Source organism: Hyaena hyaena, unplaced genomic scaffold (genome assembly GCF_003009895.1).
Source record: "Hyaena hyaena isolate Hyena2069 unplaced genomic scaffold, ASM300989v1 scaffold_844, whole genome shotgun sequence".
In the NCBI taxonomy this organism is placed as follows: domain Eukaryota; kingdom Metazoa; phylum Chordata; class Mammalia; order Carnivora; family Hyaenidae; genus Hyaena; species Hyaena hyaena.
Window position 1 is genome coordinate 107,352 of NW_024081476.1, and position 22,939 is coordinate 130,290.

The following is a 22,939-nucleotide window of genomic DNA, read 5'->3' on the forward strand; positions in this document are numbered from 1 at the left end:
GTTTAGGTGTTCCCATATTCGGTGCATAGACATTTATGATTGTTAGTTCTTCCTGATGGATAGACCCTGTAATTATTATGTATGCCCTTCTTCATCTCTTGTTATTGTCTTTAAAGTCCAGTTTGTCTGATAGAAGTATAGCTACTCAAGCTTTCTTTTATTTCCAGTAGCATGATATATTTTTCTCCATCCCCTTACTTTTAATCTGAAGGAGTCTTCCAGTCTATGATGAGTTTCTTGTAGACAGCATATAGATGGATTTTGTTTTTTTATTCATTCTGCTACCCTATGTCTTTTGATTGAAGCATTCAGCCCATTTACATTCAGTGTTATTATTGAAATATATGGGTTTAGAGTCTTTGTATCTTTTGTAGAGTTCATGTTTGTGGTGGTGTCTCTGGTATCTTTGTTCCTTGCAACATTTCCTTCAGAAAGTCCCCCTCAGGATTTCTTGTAAGGCTGGCTTAGTGGCGACAAATTCTTTCCATTTCTGTTTATTTGGAAAGACTTTTATCTCGCCTTCTATTTTGAATGACAGACTTGCTGGATAGAGGATTCTTCACTGCATATTTTTTCTGTTCATCACATTGAATATCTCCTGCCATTCCTTTCTGGCCTGCCACGTTTCAGTAGATAAGTCTGTCACCACTCTGATAGGTTTCCCTTTGTATGTGAGGGCCCTTTTCTCCCTAGCTGCTTTCAAAATTCTCTCCTTCTCCTTATATTTTGCCATTTTTACTATGATATGCTGTGCCAAAGATCGATTCAAGTTACGTCTGAGGGGAGTCCTCTGAGCCTCTTGTATTTCAAAGTTTACATCCTTCCCCAGATTGGGGAAGTTTTCTGCTATAATTTGTTCCAGGACTCCTTCAGCACCTTTCCCTCTCTCTTCCTCTTCAGGGATTCCTATGATACGGATATTGTTGCATTTGACCGTGTCGCTGAGCTCTCGAGCTCTTCTTTCATGTTCCTGAATTGGCTTGTCTCTTTTTTTCTCAGTTTCTTCTTTTTCTATAATGGTGTCTTCTACTTTTTTTTTAATGTTTTATTTATTTCTAGGAGAGAGAGAGAGAGAGAGACAGCATGAGCAGGGGAGGGTCAGAGAGAGAGGGAGTCACAGACTGAAACAGGCTCCAGGCTCTGAGCTGGCAGTCAGCACAGAGCCCGACGCGGGGCTCGAACCCACAAATCGCGAGATCATGACCTAAGCGAAAGTCGGACGCTTAACCGTCTAAGCCACCCAGGCGCCCCTATAATGGTGTCTTCTAAATCACTTATTCTCCTTTCTGCCTCTTCAATCCGTGCATTGGAGGACTCTAATTTATTATGTATCTCATTTATCACATTTTTAAATTCATCATGCCTATTTTTATTCTCCGTGTTGCTTGTAGCCATAGTTTCTTTGATGTCCCCTGTGCTTTTTTCAAGTCCAGCTATTAATTTTATGATTATTGTTCTAAACTCTTGTTCAGTTATGCTGCTTATATCTGTTTTGAGCAGTTCATTAGCTGTCAATTCTTCTTGGAATTTCTTTGGAGGAGAGCTCTTTTGTTTCGTCATTTTAGTTAGCTTTCTGTCTCTTGTTAGTTTTAAAGACTTGTTATGCTCTCTGCACCTTTGAGCACCGCTGTACCCAAGGAAACTCTTTGACTGTACAGGGCCTATCCTTTCGGAGAGTGTTTTTTGAATGGTATCTTTTGGTGTCTCTTGTTGGGACCTTGGTTATTTTATTTTCCTACTCATAGTGATATTTGGGACTCTCCACCATGTGTACTTTGGCTTGTTTCTTGAGGTAGCCCTGGAAAAGAAAACAGACAGACAAACAAACACACAGGGAGCAGAGGCACACAAACGCATGGACAAATCCAACTAACATGCAAACCGAGAAGGAAAACGAAAAAGTTAAGAGGAAAGACGGAGGAGGGAAGACGAATAATAGAAAATAAGAAAATACCTAAAAGGGTCTAAAAGAAGAAAAGAAAAGGAAAAAAGAAGAAAACCGATGGACAAAGAACGGTTTAAAGCATATAACCGGATTTCCCAGCTATAATTAAATAGCCGGGTGTATGCAGTGCTGGTTGAAGAGCATAGAGAAAGAGAGCGAAGACAGGGTGGCGATGAGGCAAAATTGGAAATAGAATGAACAGGCAGAAGGGATAAGAAGCTTTTTTCAAAGAGCTAAAGGGTGGAATATGGTTGGAGAGGTGAGAGAAGAACGCTGGTGTTATCCAGAGAAACTATATAGTCTAATTACTCCTGAGAGAAAGAGATGAAAAGGTCAGTAGGTGTCGAATTTACATCTACAGAATGGACTAAATGTGACTGTTTAAGCAAGCCGGTGACCAGAGTTAATCAGGTCAGTGTTCTGGGGGAAAAAAAAGAAAAAACAAAACAAAACAAAAGGGGGAGGGCAGCTCTCAAGCAGGGATGGGCGTGGTGTGATCCAATGCGTCAGGCGGGAGTTCTGCCTTGGCGGTTGTGGGGAGGAGAGTGGTCACACTCCAGTCCCTTCTTGAACCAAGTGCTGCACCTCGTTTTTTTGGGTGTGTAAACTCCCTGTGCCAGGGGCACAGTCAAAGTGGGTTGCGCTCTTTAAGCCAGGCCAGGCCTAGTATCCAAATCCCAGTCCGCGCGCCCCACTGAAGTTGCCGTAGACACAACCTCGCAGGTGATCCCCTCGGGGCAATTCCAAGCCTCTTGCCTAGCCCTGGGGATGGAGCCAAAATCGCTACCCCCTTCTCCTCCGTGTCCGGTTGGCGAGCATGGGCGGGGTTCTGCCTGGGGGGTGTGCCGGGCCCGCTGGAGAGAGGGAAACCAGGTCCCTCTGTGTCTCGTCACCCAGAACACGAACTCGCTGGCAAATCTCCCAGTTTTTAAGCCCTTCGCCTTCCCTCTAGAGTTCCAGCCAGCCAGGAGCACGGCGACCCGGTACGCACACATGGCTCCCCTAGGAGTCCGGCCAGCCAGGAGCACCAAGAAGTGGTCAGCGCGCAGCCCCTCCGGGACGAATTGGCGCGCAGAGACCTGACGTGCAGGGATTTTGTGCGCACCGTCCTTCTGTGCCCCAAGCAGAGGTTTTTCTGTTTCCCAGCGACAGGGACCGTGTCTTGAGCTGTTTCAGACTCTCTCTTTTTCCCCTCTCACTCCCCACAGAGGGGGATCGCCCCCGTCCTTGGAGTGTCCGATCCCGGCCCGATTTTATCTTCCCCAGTTCGCACTCACGTTAGAAGTCTTTCTCAGTGGATTCTGCGTCCTTTTTCTCCCAATCTCTTGGGTTCTGTAAGGCTTCCTATGGCTTCAGATCTTTTCCGTGTGAGAAATGAGGATGAGTACAATGTACGGAGCTCCCTACTTTTCCGCCATCTTGGCCCTCCTCTGAGCTAAATCCATATACTGGAATTGGGGATCCCACAAGAGCCTCTGGAGGCCTGAGAGTCTTCTGCCTTGCTTCAGACCAGCTCTTCACTTTCCACTTCCATGGATTCCCTCCTATGATTTATTTCAGCCGCCTTCCTATCCTACCTCAGGTGCTACCACCTTACTACCTACTCCACCTTTTGCCTTTAGTAACTATTTTTGACAGAATTCACTTTATGTCAGTGTACTTATTTTGAGGAGGGGGGGCAGAATTCACTTTTAATATAGATCTATTGAATTTTTGGATCAAGAGGGAAAGAAAGCTAAAATATTTTATCAGTAGCTCAGAACCTGTATATAGCAATCTTGTTCCCATGTTGGTCGATCTGGATTCATACAAATCAAGAGACTGATATTATGACAAATTTATGTATTAGTTCTGCAATTTCAAAATTCCACCTTTTGGAGGCTCTGCACTCCAAATTACATTCCTTCTAACTCCTAGAATGAGCCTAAATGTGCAGCGAATTTGAGTGTGACAGGCTGGGTTTGATTCTGACTCAGGCAGTGCAGCTTCTCGAACCAGACTGAGTCACCATATCAGTTTGATCATAATGTTAGTATTCTGTCTAGTCAACAACAGGGTTGAATAAGGGAAAGCTGTATTTCTATGAATATTTATCTGATAGGACTCTCTTAATTAACTATAGCTATATTTGGCAAGATAACAGTTTTAGTTAGAAGAAAACCTAGGGCATGTAGAGGCTGTAGCACAGAATTATATACAGTGTGAGGGAGAGAAAGGGAACCCCATAGCATGACTATTTTTCCATTAGTATTTGTTTGATTTCAATGAGAATGATAAAATAATAGATAGGGACTGCACACAAAAATGAAATTAGAGTTGTAAAACTCAATTTTAGCCATTGTTTCTGTTAGATTTCCCCAAATAGTGAAATCTATTGACTTGAGCCTAACCTAAATTAAATAAGATAATTTATATTAAAATAACCCTTTAAAGGAAAAGAACCAGTGATTATTTTATACCTACCATATGCCAGGCTCTGTGCTTTTTGCTTTATATTTACATTTATACACATTATCTCATTTGATCCTTACAACAACCCTCTGGAGAAGGCATTTTTGTTCCACTTTTACCAAAAAGTCATCTGAATTTCAATGAAGTTAAGTATCTTCCCTAAAATTACACAACTTTGAGTCCAAATCTTTCTGATTCCAAATGATTTCCAATTCAGCACATTGTTGTGGATTATATGTATTACATTATATACATACATATATTCTCTAGCCATGTATCGAGGGATATTTTATTAAGATCTAATTATTTAATAATAAACCTCAGGAAGGGAAAAATCCCCAAACATTCTTCACTTTTCTTTTCCTGTTATGGATTTTTTCCCTATGGCTTCATCAAAACCATGGCTCTTTATTCCTTACAGATAAAGTCAAGATCCCCGGGTCTGACCCATACCTCCTACTTCAACAGTATTTCCTAATAATTTTTTTTCTCAGAACACTGGTGCTGTTTATTGTTCTGAAATTAATGAACTCTAAAGCACAACCTAAAATCAAAGCAAGATATTTCAATGATTTACCACCACTTCTTGAAGACAGAAATACTGGGGAATTTATATTTATAATTTAAGAGGTATACTGTTACCAGCCTACCAGAGGCCTTGGATTTTATACTGAAATATGTTTTAAAAGAGTGTTGTCACTGTTGGTGTTGGCTATTAAAATTTAGAGACATTCCTCTTGTAAAATTCCAGTTATCATCATCATCATCATCATCATTGTCATTATTATCACACATGAAACGATGCTCAGCATCCCTCCTCATCAGGGAAATACAAATCAAAACCACACTGAGATACCACCTCACGCCAGTCAGAGTGGCTAAAATGAGCAAATCAGGAGACTCTAGATGCTGGCGAAGATGTGGAGAAACAGGCACCCTCCTACACTGTTTGTGGGAATGTAAACTGGTGCAGCCCCTCTGGAAAACAGTGTGGAGATTCCTCAAAAAATTAACAATAGAACTCCCCTATGACCCATCAATAGCACTGCCAGGAATTGACCTAAGGGATATAGGAGTGCCGATGCATAGGGGCACATAGCAGCACTGTCAACAATAGCCAAAACATGGAAAGAGACTAAGTGTCCATCAACAGACGAATGGATCAAGAAGATGTGGTTTATCTATATAATGGAACACTACATGGCAATGAGAAAGAATGAAATCTGGCCCTGTGTAGCAACATGGATGGAACTTGAGGGTGTTATGCTGAGTGAAATATGTCAGGAAGAGAAGGACAGATACCATATGTTTGGACATATAGGTGGATTAGGAGGAAGTTAACGGAGGACCATGGGGGAGAAGAAGGGGGGAAATAGTGGGAGAGAGGGAGGGAGGCAAACCATGAGAGACTCTTGAATGCCGAGAACAAACTGAGGGCAGATTGGGGTGGGGAGGAGGGGAAGGGGGGTGATGGGCATGGAGGAGGGCACTTGTGGGGATGAGCACTGGGTGTTATATGGAAACCAACTTGACAATAAACTATTAAAAATAAATAAAGTTAATCTGCCTGGACCAGAATTGCCTAATAAAAAATAATTGAGTCTAAGATAAAAAATAATGGTTTACTGCCCAAACTATTGTCATAACAGTATTTTCCCATCCTTGGAGATTGAGGTCTCCTCTGATTTCCAAAGCATTTATTGTCTATACCTCTCATTTGGCACTTAGTATAGCCACGTTTATTGTCGTTTATTTTGTTTACATGTGTGATCTCACCCAAATAGTTGTTCAGCTTCTCAAGGTCAAGTACCATGTCCTACTTGTTTGTTAATAACATTGTGTAAAGTCATGACCCACATGTAATAAGCTCTCACTAGCTGTCTGATATTTTTTTAGTTTTTTCAAGTTTTTATTTAAGTTCCAGTTAGTTAACATACAGTGTAATATTAGTTTCAGATGTACAATAAGTGATTGAACACTTCCATACAAAACCAGGTTCTCATCATTACAAGTGCCCTCCTTAATGCCCATCATCCATTTAACCCCATTCCCCCACTCAACTCCCCTCCAGCAACCCTCCATTTGTTCTCCATAGTTAAGAGTCTGTTTTCTGATTTGCCTCTCTTGCTACCCTTGTGTTCATCTGTTTTTTTCTTAAGTTCCACATATGAGTGAAATCATATGGTGTGTGTCTTTCTCTGACTGACTTATTTCGCTTAACATAATATACTCTAGCTCCATCCATGTCATTGCAAATGGCAAGATTCAAGATTTCATTCTTTTCTTGGTCTGAGTAATATTCCACTGTATATATACATCTCATCTTTATTCATCAGTCGATGGACATTTAAGCTCTTTCCACAATTTGGCTATTGTTGATAATGCTGCTAAAAACTGTAGGGTGCATGTGCCCCTTCAAATCAGCATTTTTGTATCCTTTAGATAAATACCTAGTGCAATTTCTGATTCGTAGGGAGCTCTACTTTTAACTTTTTGAGGGACCTCTTTACTGTTTTCCAGAGTGGCTGCACCAGTTTGCATTCTCACCAAAAATGTAAGAGGGTTCCCCTTTATCTGCATCCTCGCCAACACCTGATGTTTACTGTGTTGTTAATTTTAGCCATTCTGACTGATGTGAGGTGATATCTCATTGTAGTGTTGATTTGTATTTCTCTGATGAGGAGTGATATTGAGCCTCTTTTCATGTGTCTGTTAGCCATCTGTATGTTGTCTTTTGGAAAAATGTCCATTCACGTGTTCTGCCCATTTCTTAACTGGATTATTTGTTTTTTGGGTGATGGATGAGTTTACAAGTTCTTCTTATATTTTGGATACTAACCCTTTATCACATATATTATTTCCAAATATCTTCTCCCATTCTGTAGGTTGCCTTTTAGGTTTGGTGATTGTTTCTTGGCTGTGCAGAACCTTTTCATTTGGATGTAGTCCCAATAGTTTATTTTTGCTTTTGTTTCCCTTGCTTCAGGAAACATATGTAGAAAGAAGTTGCTACAGCCAGTGTCAAAGAGGTTACTGCCTGTACCATCTTGTAGGATTTTTATGGTTTCAGGTCTCACATTTAGGTCATTCATCCATTTTGAATTTATTTTTGTCTCTGGTATAAGGAAGTGGTTCAGAGTCATTCCTCCGCATATTGCTGTCCAGTTTTCCCAACACGATTTGTTGAGGAAACTTATCTTTTTCCCATTGGGTATTCTTTCCTGCTTTGCTGAAGATTAGTTGACCATATAGTTGTAGGTTCATTTCTGAATTTTCTTTTCTGTTCTATTGATCTATGTACCTGTTTTTGTGCCAGTACCATACTGTCTTGATTACTTCAGCTTTGTAATATACCTTGACCTCTGGAATTGTAATGCTTTGTTTTTCCTTTTCCAGATTGCTTTGGCTGTTTGGAGTCCTTGTGGTTCCTTACAAATTTTAAGATTATTTGTTCTAGCTCTGTGTAAAATGCTGGTGGTATTTTGATAGGGACTGCATTAAATGTGTAAATTGCTTTGGGCAGTATAGACATTTTAACAATATTTGTTCTTCCAATCCATGAACATGGAATGTCTTTCCATTTTTTTGTGTCGCCTTCAATTTCTTTCATTGATGTGCTACAGTTTTCAAAGTACAGTTCTTTCACCAAAATATGGAATGCTTCACAAATTTACATGTCATCCTTGCACATGGGCAACACTAATCTTCTCTGTATTGTTCCAGTTTTAATATATGTGCTGCCAAAGTGAGCACTGTCTGATATTGATAAAGAATTCTAGTCTTCTCATTATTCTTCATGATTTCATGGATTCATATCTATTCCCTTTTTAGTCTCTAGACGTCCAGACTGAGAAGTTTTTATTACTTTAGTCCGTCTGCATGTATACATCCATTGCTTTTCTCTGACTGGCTTTCAGTTCCATAGTTCTTCTTTCATTCTTTCTTCAAATAAAAATTCTACTGAGTACCCTAATGGTATGGAAAGAGGATGAAGAAGAGATTAAGAATCTGGTTAACCCATAAACTGGATAATCAGTCTTTAAATTATTAAGAATTTATGCAGGGGCACCTGGGTGGCTCCCTCGGCTAAGCTTCCAACTTCGGTTCAGATCATGATCTTGCATCTCTGAGTTCAAGCCCTGCATCGAGCTCTGTGCTGACAGCTCAGAGCCTGGAGCCTGCTTTGGATTCTGTGTGTGTGTCTCTCTCTCTGCCCCACCTTACCCTCATGCTCTGTCTCTCTGTCTCTCTCTTTAAAAATAAATAAGCATTAAAAAAAAAAAAAGAATCTATTGCAGTATGCGGGACACCTGGATGGCTCGGTCAGTTAAGTGTCTGACTCTTGATTTCAGCTCAGGTCAGTATATCATGGTCCTGAGATCAAGCCCCACCTTGGGCTCCACACTGAGCTTAGAGCCTGGTTAAGAGCCTCCCCCCCCAAAAAAAAATCTATTGCACTACGAATACCTGGACAGTATGGTGCTAAAAATTTATTTGTAATTCTATTTTTCCAATCAATCGAGTAACTCAGAAATTCTAAGAAATAAAGGAAATAGAGAAAAAATAGGGTGGATATATCAGGCAAATTATATAGTCCTTTGTACTAACATTTCTGATGACTAGCTGAGGAAGCCACAGACAGCCTGATGAATCTCAGTCCTTCAGCCATGAAGAACCTCCTGCATCACATTCTCAGTGGCAAGGAGTTCGGAGTGGAACGAAGTGGTAAGATTGAAAAACCGCATTTCCATATTAGAGTATTAGCTTGGTCTCATTTGATTTTAAAATGTTTTTATTTTATCAGAGTAACCTTTCCCCCAGCTAAATAGAACCCCAGTATATTAAACAGTTAAAAGCAAAGCTGTCTTCTGGAACAAGATTTGGAAACTACTGTATATGTCTCTTTTTTTCTGCTTAAATGACAAATCAACTAAGTGAATTACCATCATGTTTTGTTTTTGCACTGTTCTTTCGCATTATCTTGAATCTCTACTTTAGGACAACTGACAACCCGTATCATTTGAAACTTTCTTGTATTCCATTTGGCAGTAATTTAGTAGCATTTGCAGTAATGTGTCTGTGTGTATCAGATATATCAGATAAATCCTTTCACCTGTGAATTCACATACATCTTAGGGTTCATTACAAATTAATCCTCCACTTGGCACTTGGCGGTTTGGCAGTACTGTTTGGTACCAAGTACCTAAAGCAGAGCAGATGAAAAATGCTATCTCTCCTGTTCTACTTTCAGGCCCAGGATAAATAAACATATAATGTCAGATGGATGGATACTAGACCTTAGAATAGTAAAAGAAAGTGATAAAAACATTGCTTCTCAAGTCTTACTGTGCATAAGGATCACATGGGGAACTTGCAAAAGTACAGACTGATTCAGTAGGCCTGTAGTGGGACCCAAGATTCTACTAACAAGCTCCTTGGTGATGCTGATGCTGGTTGTGTGTGGACCACATTTTGAATAGCACAGTTATAGTGGGTTGGTTGTTTTCATTATTATTATTAACATAAAAGGAGGACATACATATAAGTCTTTTAAGCATGGTGGAGAAAATTATTTGTACCTGATTATCCTCTCTCTTTCTGTTTAATCTGTCATGCTATGTAGTTCGTCCCACTGATTCAAATGTCAGCCCTGCTATTTCTATCCACGAGATTGGTGCTGTTGGGGCAACCAAAACAGAACGAACTGGGATAATGCAGTTAAAAAGTGAGATAAAGCAGGTAAGACATCTTGGGATATCTTGGGAGATTAGCTGGGATATTGTCCTGTTTAAGAACATTCTTTTGGAATTGTTCTTTATTAGAATCATGTGTTTTGTTTCCTATCCTGCATTTAATTGGAGCCATTTATTTTTCAGGTGGAATTTCGTAGACTATCTATCTCAACTGAGAGTCAGGTGAAACAACTAGGGATCCTTTAACATAATTTAACCTGCCTTTAGTTCTATATGACATGCATGAGCTCATGGCCTTTTTACAAATAAGATAACAAACCACAGAGTAACTTGTTTGGTTCTGTTTTGTAGCATTCATTTTATAGATAGCTTTCCTTTTATGGACCAAACTATTTTGCTAATTTTAGCAGGAAAGTAATTTGTTTCTGTTAGCAAGAAATTGAAACCCTGAGTTCCTCTTGTTAGAATTAACATGTGATTTTGGAATTAATTTTCTCTATGAGACTAGACTCCATTTCCTTACATTTAAGAACAGGTACTAGAGAGAACACCAGATTGGGTGAGGGCCTTTTTAAAAATCTAGTTTCTCAGGGCTCCTGGGTGGCTCAGTCACTTGAGCGTCCAACTCTTAATTTCTTTTTTTTTTTTTAATTTATTTCTGAGAGAGAGAGAGAGACAGTGTGCGAAGGGGAGGGTCAGAGAGAGAGGGAGACACAGAATCTGAAACAGGCTTCAGGCTCCGAGCTAGCTGGCAGCACAGAGCCCGACGCGGGGCTCGAACCCACGAACCGTGAGATCATGACCTGAGCCGAAGTCGGACGCTTAACCGACTGAGCCACCCAGGTGCCCCCCAACTCTTGATTTCTGCTCAGATCAAGATCCAGCAGTCATGGGATCAAGCCCCATGTGAGGCTCTGCTGCTTACGATTCTCTCTCTTCCTCTGCCCCACTCTCCTGTGCTCGCTCGCTCTCTCTCTCTCTCCCTAAAATTTAAAAAAAAAATCCAGTTTCAGGTATTGTCCCCAAATTAGATTTTTATCATTTTTGTGATAGAGGTATACAAAAGGTGTTGTGGATATATAGAGGTAAAACATCAAAATCAGTCTGGGAGCTAGTGGGAGTCATCAAACATCATACTGTAGCCTCTTACTTATTTTCCCTGCAGCTGAGAGTAGATGAATTATTGTGCTCTACAAAGAAATGCTTAACACAAACTTCCATAGCTTTTTTTCAACTTTGGGAAATCATGTGATTTTCAGAGTCTCCAAATTGAGAAGTACTGATTTGATCTCCCCTAGTAACACCTTTTTAAAAAAGTTTTAATGTTTTTATTTATTTTTGAGAGAGAGAGAGACAGCATAAGCAGGGGAGGGTCAGAGAAAGAGGGAGACACAGAATCTGAAGACAGGCTCCAGGCTCTGAGCTGTCAGCACAGAGCCCGATGCGGGGCTCAAACCCATGAACCGTGTGGTCATGACCTGAGCCAAAGTTGGACGCTCAACCGACTGAGCCACCCAGGCGCCCCCCACCCAGTAGCACTTTTTATGAAAATCTTAAAACTACTCCTCCTGATTTATGGTAGCTTGCAGTAGTAAAGCACATCCAGAAGAGGAGAGACCAAATGAAAAATTTTTGTTTAGGGTTTTATGGGAGTCAGAAACCATTTAGGACAAGAACGACCCAATGTTTGAAGTTTAATTTGAAGGAAACTTTTCAGATTTATGTTATCCAAGGGCAAGAACTGAATGGACTAAGAAATGGTCTCATAATAGAAAACTGTTGACTATGACAGGTTTTTTGCAGATAATTTGGATAATCTGAACATTTTCCTATCTGAAAGATGAAAGAACTATGTTTCATACTGAAGAGTTAAACTGATGTTGTTGGTAAACAGTCCTTGTATTGGCTGAGAACTATTGGCTAAACATTTTTTATAGTTGTTTATAGTCACACAGTATTACTTACAAGTTTATTATATATTTAGAACTTGAAATCCCGTGTTCCCAGCTAGATTACTATGATATTAAGGACTTGACCTATCTGGCTATATCATTTAATTCCTTTTTTACACATCCACTGCCTATAGGGCTTCAAGAAAGCCAAAATCATTAGGACTGTAATTTCAAGAACTGAGACACTTAAATTTTCATTACTTTCTAATTTCTAATTATCCATTTCTATCCTTACTTGCCTGTTTGGTATTTTGTATTGTTCTAAGCCCTTTTCTCTACCATTCACCCATGCCCTTTTTTTCTGATCATGGGAAAAAATAATTTAAAAAAAAATTTTTTTTAATGATTTATTTATTTCTAGGAGAGAGAGAGAGAGACAGCGTGAGCAGGGGAGGGTCAGAGAGAGAGGGAGTCACAGACTGAAACAGGCTCCAGGCTCCGAGCTGGCAGTCAGCACAGAGCCCGACGCGGGGCTCGAACCCACGAACCGCGAGATCATGACCTGAGCGAAAGTCGGACGCTCAACCGACTAAGCCACCCAGGCGCCCCGGGAAAAAATAATTTTAAAGGCAGTTTTTCTTTAGCCTTTGCCATGGCTTCTATAATAATGTTATTTCATCTGCTTTTTTAATAATAACATGCTGGCTAGTTACTTGAGTCTGTAATCTTACTCTACTAATAACTTTTAAAAACACAAGTGTTTGCCTTGCCTCATCTCTTTTAAAATCTTATTTTCTCAATTTTTTTATAGTCCAATGGTGGTCATCCCTTGGGTATAGATTTGACATCACCGTCTTTTCTGGTAACTGTTGTTATATACCATTCACAAGTATTTTGAATATGCTGTTATATAAGTCACAACATATACTGACTGAAAAGAAAGACAAAATGAATCAAGAACTAAAATAACTATAAATCAATTTCATGTATGGGGTAAAATCTTTCCATTTGATTTCCTACAAGGGGTGGAAGGGGGTTCAACTCTAGCCTCTTTTCCATTTCAGAAAACAAAATTCAATTTAATAAGTACTTAACTGTCTGTTTATGCATTTATTCTTTCAACTAATATAATTGATTGCATGTCTACTAGGTGCCAGACACTGTACTAGACGGTATCAGCATCCCCTGGGAGTTTCTTAGAAATGTAAAATCTTGGTCCCTACTCTAGGCTTACTGAATCAGAAAGGCTTGGGAAAGGCATAGCAATCTGTGTTTTAATAAGCTTTCCAGGTGATTCTGATGTACTTTAAAGTCTGAAGGTCACTGGATTGACTATTATTCTGATTAGTAATTTATTTAGTAAATATTAATTGAGTGCCAATTTTGTACCAGGCACTGGAAATAAAATAAGCAACAGAACAGATCTAGTCCTTGCCGTCATGAAGTTTACATTTTAGGAAGACTGATTTCTGATTAGATTCCCTTTGCTTAAACCAATGTAATGGCCTCTGACTTCAGATTTCTTAAACTGAAGAGATTAAGGCAACTCGAACTTTTTTGTTTTTGTTTTTGTTTTGTTTTTTACAGCTGTATTAGCTGTATTAGTCCCTTGAATTTCCATGTGAGTGTTAGGATAAGCGTGTCAGTTTCTGCAAAGAACCTAGTTGGGATTATGATGAAGACTGTGTTCAATCTGTAGATAAATTTCAGGAGTATTGCCACCTTAACAATGTTAAGTCTTCTGATCATGAACATGGGATTCCTTGTTCATCCTTACAAGTGATGTTTATATTGATCTTATATTGTGCAATTTTACTGAACTCATTTATCATTCTAATTGTCATTCAGTGAATTCCTTATATATGATTATGTCATTTAAAGATGTAGTTTTACTTCTTCCTTTCACTCTGAGTGTCTTTTATTTATTTTCTTTACTTACTTAATAGCACTGGCTAGAACCTCTAGTGCAATGCTGATTAGGAGTAGTAAGAGTAAAAACATCTTTGTCTTATTCTAAACTTAAGAGGAAAAACATTCAGTCTTTGACCATTTGTTATGATGCCAGCTGGAGGGTTTTGTGGATGTAGTTCATTAGATTGATGAAGTTCCCCCTCTGTCCCTGGTTTGTTGAGTGTCTTTATCATGAAGGAGTGTTAGCTTTTATTGAATGCTTTTTCTGCATCTATTAGGATGATGTGGTTTTTATCCTTTATTCTATTGATACGGTGTATTACATTAATTGATGGGTGTGAAAACTGTGAATTTCTGGAGTAAGTTCTATTTCATCATGGTGCATAATCCTTTTCTATGTTGCTGAATTTGGTTTGCTAGTATTTTGTTGATTTTTTAAATCTATATTCAGAAGGGATATTGATCTGTAGTTTTCCTGTGATGTCTTTGTCTGATTTTGGAATAAGGTAATACTGGCCTCAAAATGAGGAAGTTCCTTATCCTTCTCTGTTTTGGGAGAGTTTGTGAGGAAATGATAATTCATCTTTAAGTGTTTTATAGAATTAACCAGTGAAGCCATCTGTGCCTATGCTTTTCTTTGTGGGAAGTTTTATAATTACTAATTTGATCTTTATTATAGATCTATTCACATTTTCTGTTTCTTCTTGAGTCAGGTTGGGTAGTTTATGTCTTTCTACGAATTTGTCCATTTCATCTAAGTTATGTAATTTGTTGACATGTGGCTGCTGATGGTATGTCCTTATAGTCCTTTTTATTTCTTTAAAGTCAGAGGTGATGTCCCCTTTTTCTGTCCTAATTTTAATACATTTGGGTCTTAACTTTTTTTGGGGGAAGGTGCTGTCTAGCTAAAGATTTGTCAATTTACTTTATATTTACTGTCAAAGAAACAAATTTTAGTTTCATTGTTTTTTGCTCTGATCCCTGGTGGTCTAGTGGTTAGGATTCGGCTCTCTCTCATTGTTTTTTGCTGTTGCTTTTCTAGTCTCTATTTTATTTCTTTCTCCTGCAGTGATTACTATTTCTTCCTTTTTGCTTTCGGTTTAGCTTGCTCATTTTTTTTTTCATTGTCTTAAGGTAGAAGGTTTGCTTATTGATATGAAATATTTCTTCTTTTTTAATACAAGAATTTATGACACAAATTTCTCTTTAAGCACTGTTTTAGCTGCATCCCATAAGTTTTGGTATGTTGTATTTTCATTTATCTCAGAGTGTTTCCTTTTTTTTTTTTTTTACAAATAGTTTATTGTCAGGTTGGTTTCCATATAACACCCAGTGCTCATCCCCACAAGTGCCCTCCTCCATGCCCTCCTCCATGCCCATCTCCACTTCCCCCCCACACCCATCAGTCCTCAGTTTGTTCTCAGCATTCAAGAGTCTCTCATGGTTTGCCTCTCTCCCTCTCCCCCACTATTTCCCTCCTTCTTCTCCTCCATGGTCCTCCGTTAAGTTCCTCCTAATCCTCCTATACATGCAAACATATGGTATTTGTCCTTCTCTGCCTGACTTATTTCGCTCAGCATAACACCCTCAAGGTCCATCCATGTTGCTACACATGGCCAGATTTCATTCTTTCTCATTGCCATGTAGTATTCCATTGTATAGATAAACCACATCTTCTTGATCCATTTGTCCGTTGATGGACACTTAGGCTCTTTCCATGTTTTGGCTATTGTTGAGAGTGCTGCTATGAACATTGGGGAACATGTGCTCCTATACATCAGCACTCCTATATCCCTTGGGTCAATTCCTAGCAGCGCTATTGCTGGGTCATAGGGGAGTTCTATTGTTAATTTTTTGAGGAATCTCCACACTGTTTTCCAGAGGGGCAGCACCAGTTTACATTCCCACCAACAGTGTAGGAGGGTGCCCATTTCTCCACATCCTCGCCAGCATCTAGAGTCCTCTGATTTTCTCATTTTAGCCATCTCAGAGTGTTTTCTAATTTTCCTCGTGATTTCTTTCTTAAACCACCAGTTATTTAGTGGCATACTGTTTAATTTTCCACATATTTATAAATATACAAAATTTCCTTCTGTTTTTGATTTCTAGTTTAATTTCATTGTAGTCAAGAGCATGCTTTGTCTGATTTCAGTTATTTTAATTTGATTGAGGCTTGTGTTATAGCCCATGAAAGCAACAAACTAAGCCATAGACCAGCTAGAATTTTAACAGAGATAACCAAGGCAAGAGACAGCTAAGAAACTCCCAGGTCATAAGTATTTGTATAGCTCTTTTTAAGTATCACTGGATTGCTTTCTAAAAGGATCTAGATTTACAAAGGTTTACATTGTTGCTAGCTACCCATAAGTCTATTAGCTTCACTGTAACCTCTTTATCTTGGGTGTTACGTTTTATATTGGTTTCTAATTCTACTGACTCTGTTTATTATTCACTGTGCTATAATACTTTATCAGAAGATCAGAAATAACTTTTGATTTATGTTCTTTACTCTCTTCTCCCAAGTCACCTGGAACACCAGTGACTCCAGGTAGTGGGTCCTTTCCTAGAGGTCAACAGACATCCAAAGATAATCGTCAAGGTCAGTGGCAACGCCGAAGAAGGCTAGATGGAGCACTGAACAGAGTCCCAATTGGATTTTATCAAAAAGTATGGAAAGTTTTGCAGAAGGTATGCATAACACATTGTAGATGTCTCTTTATTTTCCCTTTTGATATCCTCAGTCTCCTTTGCTGAGATATGACTTGACTGTGACCTCACTATAATTATATAACTGTCATATGCTCATGTGGACAAAACCTAGAAGAATACAAAATCAATGAAGTTGATTTGTTATTTTGATATTATTTCTAATTTAGTCTCTATTATTGTCACTAGGGTGTTGTTTATAAATTATATTTCAAAAATCATCACTTCTCTGCCTTTGCCCATACTTGAACATTGTTGGACACTGTGATACATTTCCTGCTGATCAAATTTGGTGATAAAGAGCCTGCTTTCTTTGTAGCTTTTTTAGAGTGGAAATGTTATTTGTAGCAATGTGCTGATGCTGTAGTAAAATAGCTGGGATGTCTAGGGAGTTAGCATAGGAAGCTGTTCTATTTTTTTCTTGGATGAAAACTTCTAAATAAATGCAAGATGATAATGATGCTAATGACCCAGAGACTCTGTTAGTGTGACCAATTTTTGTTTTTCTTTCAAAGGTCTGGCTTGCCAAAGACATTTAAGGGGACATCATACCATTATGATTGTGACAGATTTAGAGGGCCAAGAAGACCACAGTAGTCATTTATAGGTCACATTTATAGTCTCTTAGGTGGCAGTTTCTGCTTCATTGCCCTTGGCAAGGACCTGAAGAAGATTTCATCCAGGGCTTCAAAACCTTGGTTATGTTTCTCCCCTTAGCACACTGATACTCTTCCAGGGACTGAAACAAGTGATCTTTTGGAAAGGTAAAAGTTGATTCCTCAGACTAGTGGCTCTGGCAATCTTCTTTTCAGAGAGTATTGTTAAAACTCTCCATCTAACTTCTGTACTGCCCTGGTCACAGACAGGTATTTTATCTCTACAGTTATGCCTGGGTTATGACAATTCAATTTCACAGACATGTAGTGGGTGCTGTTCTACCCAGGATACTGTGGAACATATCTGTTCTTATCATCAAGAAGTTTAATCCATACTTATCTTCTTAAATAGCAGCTATAATGTAAAGCCAAAATGTGTTATGATAAAGGTGTATAACCATAAGGCCTTGCAAATACAAGAAAAGGAACATTTAAATATGACTGGGAAGATTGAGTATCATATGGAAGAATCAAAACTTGGACTTGGAATCCTAATGTAAGAGGATAAATGCCTTCTTTTTTCATTCCATTCCTTTTAGAATGAATATAACATACTCATACTATTGGCACATATGTTTGCAGTCTGGTAATTCTCTGTACTAAGACTGTTATTTGGCATATGGAACATGGGTTGGAAGTGTCAGGTACCAGAGCCAGTAAACCATGCCGGATTGGAATCTTTTTCAATGGCTTAATATATATTGTTTTAATTTATTTAACATCTAAAATGGCAAGTCCTTAATGTCCATTGCTATGTATTTTTTGTAGTGATCATTTATTTTTTATTTTTTTTAATTTTTAAATTATTTTTAATAGAATTTATTGTCAAATTGGCTAACATACAGTGTGTAGTGTGCTCTTGGTTTTGGGGATAGGTTCCCATTGTTCATCGCTTCCATATAACACCCAGTACTCATCCCAACAAGTGCCCTCCTCAGTGTCCATCACCTATTTTCCCCTCTACCCCACCTCCCATCAACCCTCAGTTTGTTCTCTGTATTTAAGAGTCCCTTATGGTTTACCTCCCTCCCTCTCTGTAACTATTTTTTCCTCCTTCCTTCCCCCATGGTCTTCTGTTAAGTTCCTCAAGATCCACATATGAGTGAAAACATATATCTGTCTTTTTCTTACTGACTTATTTCACTTAGCATACCTTCCAGGTCTATTCACATTGCTGCAAATGGCATGATTTCATTTTTTCTCATGGCCAAGTAGTATTCAATTCTATATATAAACCACATCTTCTTTATCCATTCATCAGTTGATGGACATTTAGGCTCTTTCCATAATTTGGCTATTGTTGAAAGTGCTGTCAACATTGTGGTACATGTGCCCCTATGCATCAGCACTACTGTGTCCTTTGTATAAATTCCTAGTAGCCATTGCTGTTTAATACTTGAGTTGATGATGAGAGAGAAGATAAAATATCATTCATTTATATATTATTTCTTGAGCATCTGCTGTATGCTAAGCAGTGTCCTAGGTGCTCACAGTGATACAGCAAAGAACAAAATAGACAATAGTTGTCCTTATGGAGCTTAGATTCTGCTATTCAATAAATAATAAATGTGATAAGTAAATTATATACAATGTTAAAAGAAGACAAGTACTGTAGTAAAAGTACAGCAGATTGAGGCCATCAAGAGCACTGATGGTGGGGGGGGGGGATGCTTAACTAGAAAATTTAGTAACTGCTGTGCACCTGGGTGACTTAGTCAATTAAGCATCCGACTTCAGCTGAGGTCATGATTTAATGGTTTGTGAGTTCGAGCCCCGCATCAGGCTCTGTGCTGACAGCCCAGAGTCTGGAGCCTGCTTTGGATTCTGCGTCTCCCTCTCTCTGCTCCTCCCCTGCTCATGCTGTGTCTCTGTCTCTCAAAAATAAATAAACATTTTTAAAAAAAATTTTAAAGGAAATGTAGTAACTATACAAGTCTGAAAAATGCATATCGTGAGGGTTTTTCTTCAGCCTAAAAATCTTTCTTACATTGACTTTTTTAGGGAAATTGACAAACTTTAAGTTGGTGATAAAATCTATATGTAAATGTAAAAATTATTACAAAAATGATAAATGAGAAGATTTTATTGACTGAAACAATAAAAGCAATAATAAGACTGTGATAATTGGCATAAGAATAAACATATAGATGAATGGAACAGAGTTAAGAGTACATGAATAAACCCTTTTATGTATGGTCAAGTGATTTTTGGCAAAGATGCTAAGGCCTATTTGTGATGGGTCTGAGACCTAGAATGATATCTTTCCTGATAGTCTCTGAATCTTTGGGACTAGTCTATCCCAGAAGGTAGACCAAACACAAAACTAAAGATAAAAATAATGCCTTTAAAGCAGCCAGAGAGAAACATTGTATTAATCGTAAAGGAACAATTACATAAGTAACTGCAATCCAATCCAATCTCTAACTCTTCCACTCCTTTAAATAGAGGGTAAATCTTGCGTCTCCTATAGCCCAGCCCTGTTTCTTGCCACATAATAATCGCAAGTCCTTGGCAAGGACACTTGGGCTGCAGAGCCTTTCACTGGCCTGTGATTACTCAGCATCTACCCCATGAAACACACTGCTGAGCTGGCAATATGTACGAGAGCTTTTCATCAGGAAGTATCCTTCACTTGGGATGATAGAATAGTAAAATCATGGAGCTGGAGCTAGGCCCAAAAAGTCCATGGTCTTTGTACCCAACTGAGAAATTTAAAATGACCCCTTTTCCATAGCATTCCTGATGACAGTGTTCATAAAATAATAGGACATCCATTTGAGAGGTAAATCTTCCTAATAATAATAATTAATTTATAATCTTTTGGAATCACTGAGCTTCTTAGACAGAATGTTTGTGTGCTTTTCAAAATTTGGGAAGTTTTTAGATTATAGTTCTTTAAATATTTTATCAGCCCTGAACTCGTTCTCTTCTCCTGAGATGTCAATTACCTGAATGTTAGACCTTTTCTTAATGCTCCAGGTCTTGAGGTTTTTTGTTGTTGTTTGTTTGTTTGTTTCCTTTTATGTATCTTCTAATTCGTGGCTAACATATTGGTTTTTTTCCGTTTTTTCAAGCATGTTTGTAATCACATGGAATATTTTGGTAGCTCCTGTTTATCAGCATATCCTTAGTGATAACATGTTTTTGCTGTTTTGCAGTGTCATGGACTCTCTGTAGAAGGTTTTGTTCTTCCTTCTTCAACCACTAGAGAGGTGAGATTCTGTGTCTTCCACATAGATGTGATTGATGGTTTGTGTCACTAAAGTATTTCAGTGATCATTTTCAAAATAACAGTTCTATGACTCTAAATCAACTAAATATGAAGTGCAGTTGAGAAAAGGAGAGAATGTTTTTTAAAGACAGAATAGGAAGATAAATAGAATGGGAATATTAGAGAATAATTATGTGTTACATTAATTATATAAGGACAGCCTCTTTTAATGGTTAAGTTAGACTGGTTTGTGTGAGTATTGCCAGAGTTGGAGAGGGCAGACAAGATAGAAATCTAGGAATGGATGACCTCTCACATCCCCATCATTCTCATTTCCACCTTTCTATCATACGATGCTTATAGACTATTAGATTATATTAGAGGTCCTCAGCTCTAACCATATGTCACAGCCACCTGAGCTCCTGTCTCCAATTTAGTGGATTAAAATCTTCAAGGATGGAACCTGAGCATCTGTACTTTTAAAAGAAAAATCCTTGGGGCACCTGGGTGGCTCAGTCAGTTGAGCATCTAACTCTTTATGTTGGCTCAGGTCATGATCAGGCCATGGGATCAAGTCAGCATGGAGCCTGCTTAAGATTCTATTTCTTTCTCTCTCCCTCTGCCCTTCTCTCTCTCTCTCTGTCTGTCTGTCTGTCTGTCTGTCTCTCTCTCTCTCTCTCTCAAACAATCCTTAGAATGAGTCTGGTATAGAACTATAGTTAGAAAATATTGCCATGAACCACAGACATATATTATTGGGTGCTTTTATATTTCCCTTTTTGCCCAATCACATAGAAATGATAAAGAAATAACTTTTATACAAAGCCAACAAAAGAACTAGCAAATTAGGAACACTAAGACTGGATGGTAGGATATTCTCAAAACACTGGAGTTGTTGGAGGGGCAGGTGCAGAAAACTAATGATATGCTTCAGGGCCTCACTCTTGCCTCTAGGCCTCTTCTCTAATAAAGAACACTGTGCCCTCTCTTTGTCCTTTCTCTGCTTTTAAGCAAGATTGAAATGTTAATATAATTAATAATAATAATACACACCCAAATGGTACCTTTAAGAGTCTTCAAAGTATCTTCATATATTCTTTAATTTAATCTTTAACACAGGTGTGTAAGACACCTAAGGAAGAGACTGTAGTTCCCAATTTACAAATATGGAAACAAATTTAGGGAAATGAATTGTTCAAGGTCATAGAACTAGTAACGAACAAAGACCCTGGTCTTTAGGGTCCAAATCTATATTGCCACCCAAAAGTATATACTCAATACAATTTTACCAAAAATTATTCTTCACTGCTCTTCACCCTAAAATAACTTTGTATTTCCTCGTGCCCATTTTAATCTAACAGTATATAAATGTTTTACATAATTCTAGTTATCCCGTACATATAGTTTTAAGTTCTACTTAAATTTTTCCTTTATCCACAGTCATATTTATTCTTTTAAATGACTCTATAATAACCCATGAAGTTGCTGTACCAAAATATGCCATTATTTACATGACCATTCTCTTGTTTAGATTACTTTTAGTTTTCCACTTGTGACTAATGCTGCTATAAATACTCTTTTTTTTAATTTTTTTTTAAATTTTTTAAAAATATTTTTATTTATTTCTAGGAGAGAGAGAGAGAGCGTGAGCAGGGGAGGGTCAGAGAGAGAGGGAGTCACAGACTGAAACAGGCTCCAGGCTCTGAGCTGGCAGTCAGCACAGAGCCCGACGCGGGGCTCGAACCCACGAACCGCGAGCTCATGACCTAAGCGAAAGTCGGACGCTTAACCGATTAAGCCACCCAGGCGCCCCTATAAATACTCTTGAACATAGGGCTTTTTTCCTCTCTTGAATTATTAGCTTCAGTTACACTCTAAAAAATAGGATTGTGGGTTAGGGGGCATTGACACTTTTATGACCCTTATGCATTTCCAGACTGCATTTCAAAAAGATCAGACCAATTTACTCACTCAGGTACTTTGAAGGAGACCAAGCTGTGCTCTTGGCTATAGTGCTTTTCCTGCCTTTCACAATAGGTGATTGATGCCTCCTGGGTGATGGGGTCTTAGGAATTAATTTTCTTTTTCTCTATCACAGATGACTCCAGGCGAGATTAAATTCTCTGTTCATGTGGAGTCTGTCTTGAACCGTGTACCTCAACCAGAGTACCGCCAGCTTCTGGTCGAAGCCATCCTTGTCCTCACCATGATGGCAGATATTGAAATTCATAGTATTGGAAGCATCATTGCTGTGGAAAAGATAGTGCATATTGCTAATGACTTGTTCCTTCAAGAACAGGTAGGCAAGCAGCAAGCCTGTTGTTTTCTCCAAGGGGAATGTGTGACACTAACCTGACTACATTCAGAGCTCTTCAGGAAGCCAGGGTCACTTTCTTGTGCACTCTTCCTCATAGCTCTTTTCTGGGCCCCTTTATAATGGCTCTGAGCCCTGTTTGCAAAAGAAGTAGGCTGCA

General features: G+C 38.7%; 1 protein-coding gene and 1 non-coding gene across 2 annotated transcripts in view; one reads left to right on the top strand and one right to left on the bottom strand.

Moving 5' to 3' along the window:
• Positions 1 to 22,939, top strand: part of PHKA1 (phosphorylase kinase regulatory subunit alpha 1) — a gene marked incomplete at its 5' end in the record, with an annotated part of 130,784 nt that overhangs the window by 104,036 nt on the left and 3,809 nt on the right. The window contains 7 exons of the mRNA XM_039219858.1: positions 9,020 to 9,121; positions 10,020 to 10,135; positions 10,273 to 10,311; positions 12,793 to 12,843; positions 16,416 to 16,580; positions 20,413 to 20,466; positions 22,564 to 22,764. Coding sequence (XP_039075789.1) covers positions 9,020 to 9,121; positions 10,020 to 10,135; positions 10,273 to 10,311; positions 12,793 to 12,843; positions 16,416 to 16,580; positions 20,413 to 20,466; positions 22,564 to 22,764 — 728 coding nt within the window. The remainder of the gene's footprint in view (positions 1 to 9,019; positions 9,122 to 10,019; positions 10,136 to 10,272; positions 10,312 to 12,792; positions 12,844 to 16,415; positions 16,581 to 20,412; positions 20,467 to 22,563; positions 22,765 to 22,939) is intronic.
• LOC120222167 lies at positions 8,043 to 8,149 on the bottom strand. Its single transcript, XR_005525978.1, has one exon. It is a non-coding gene; the product is annotated as a U6 spliceosomal RNA (small nuclear RNA).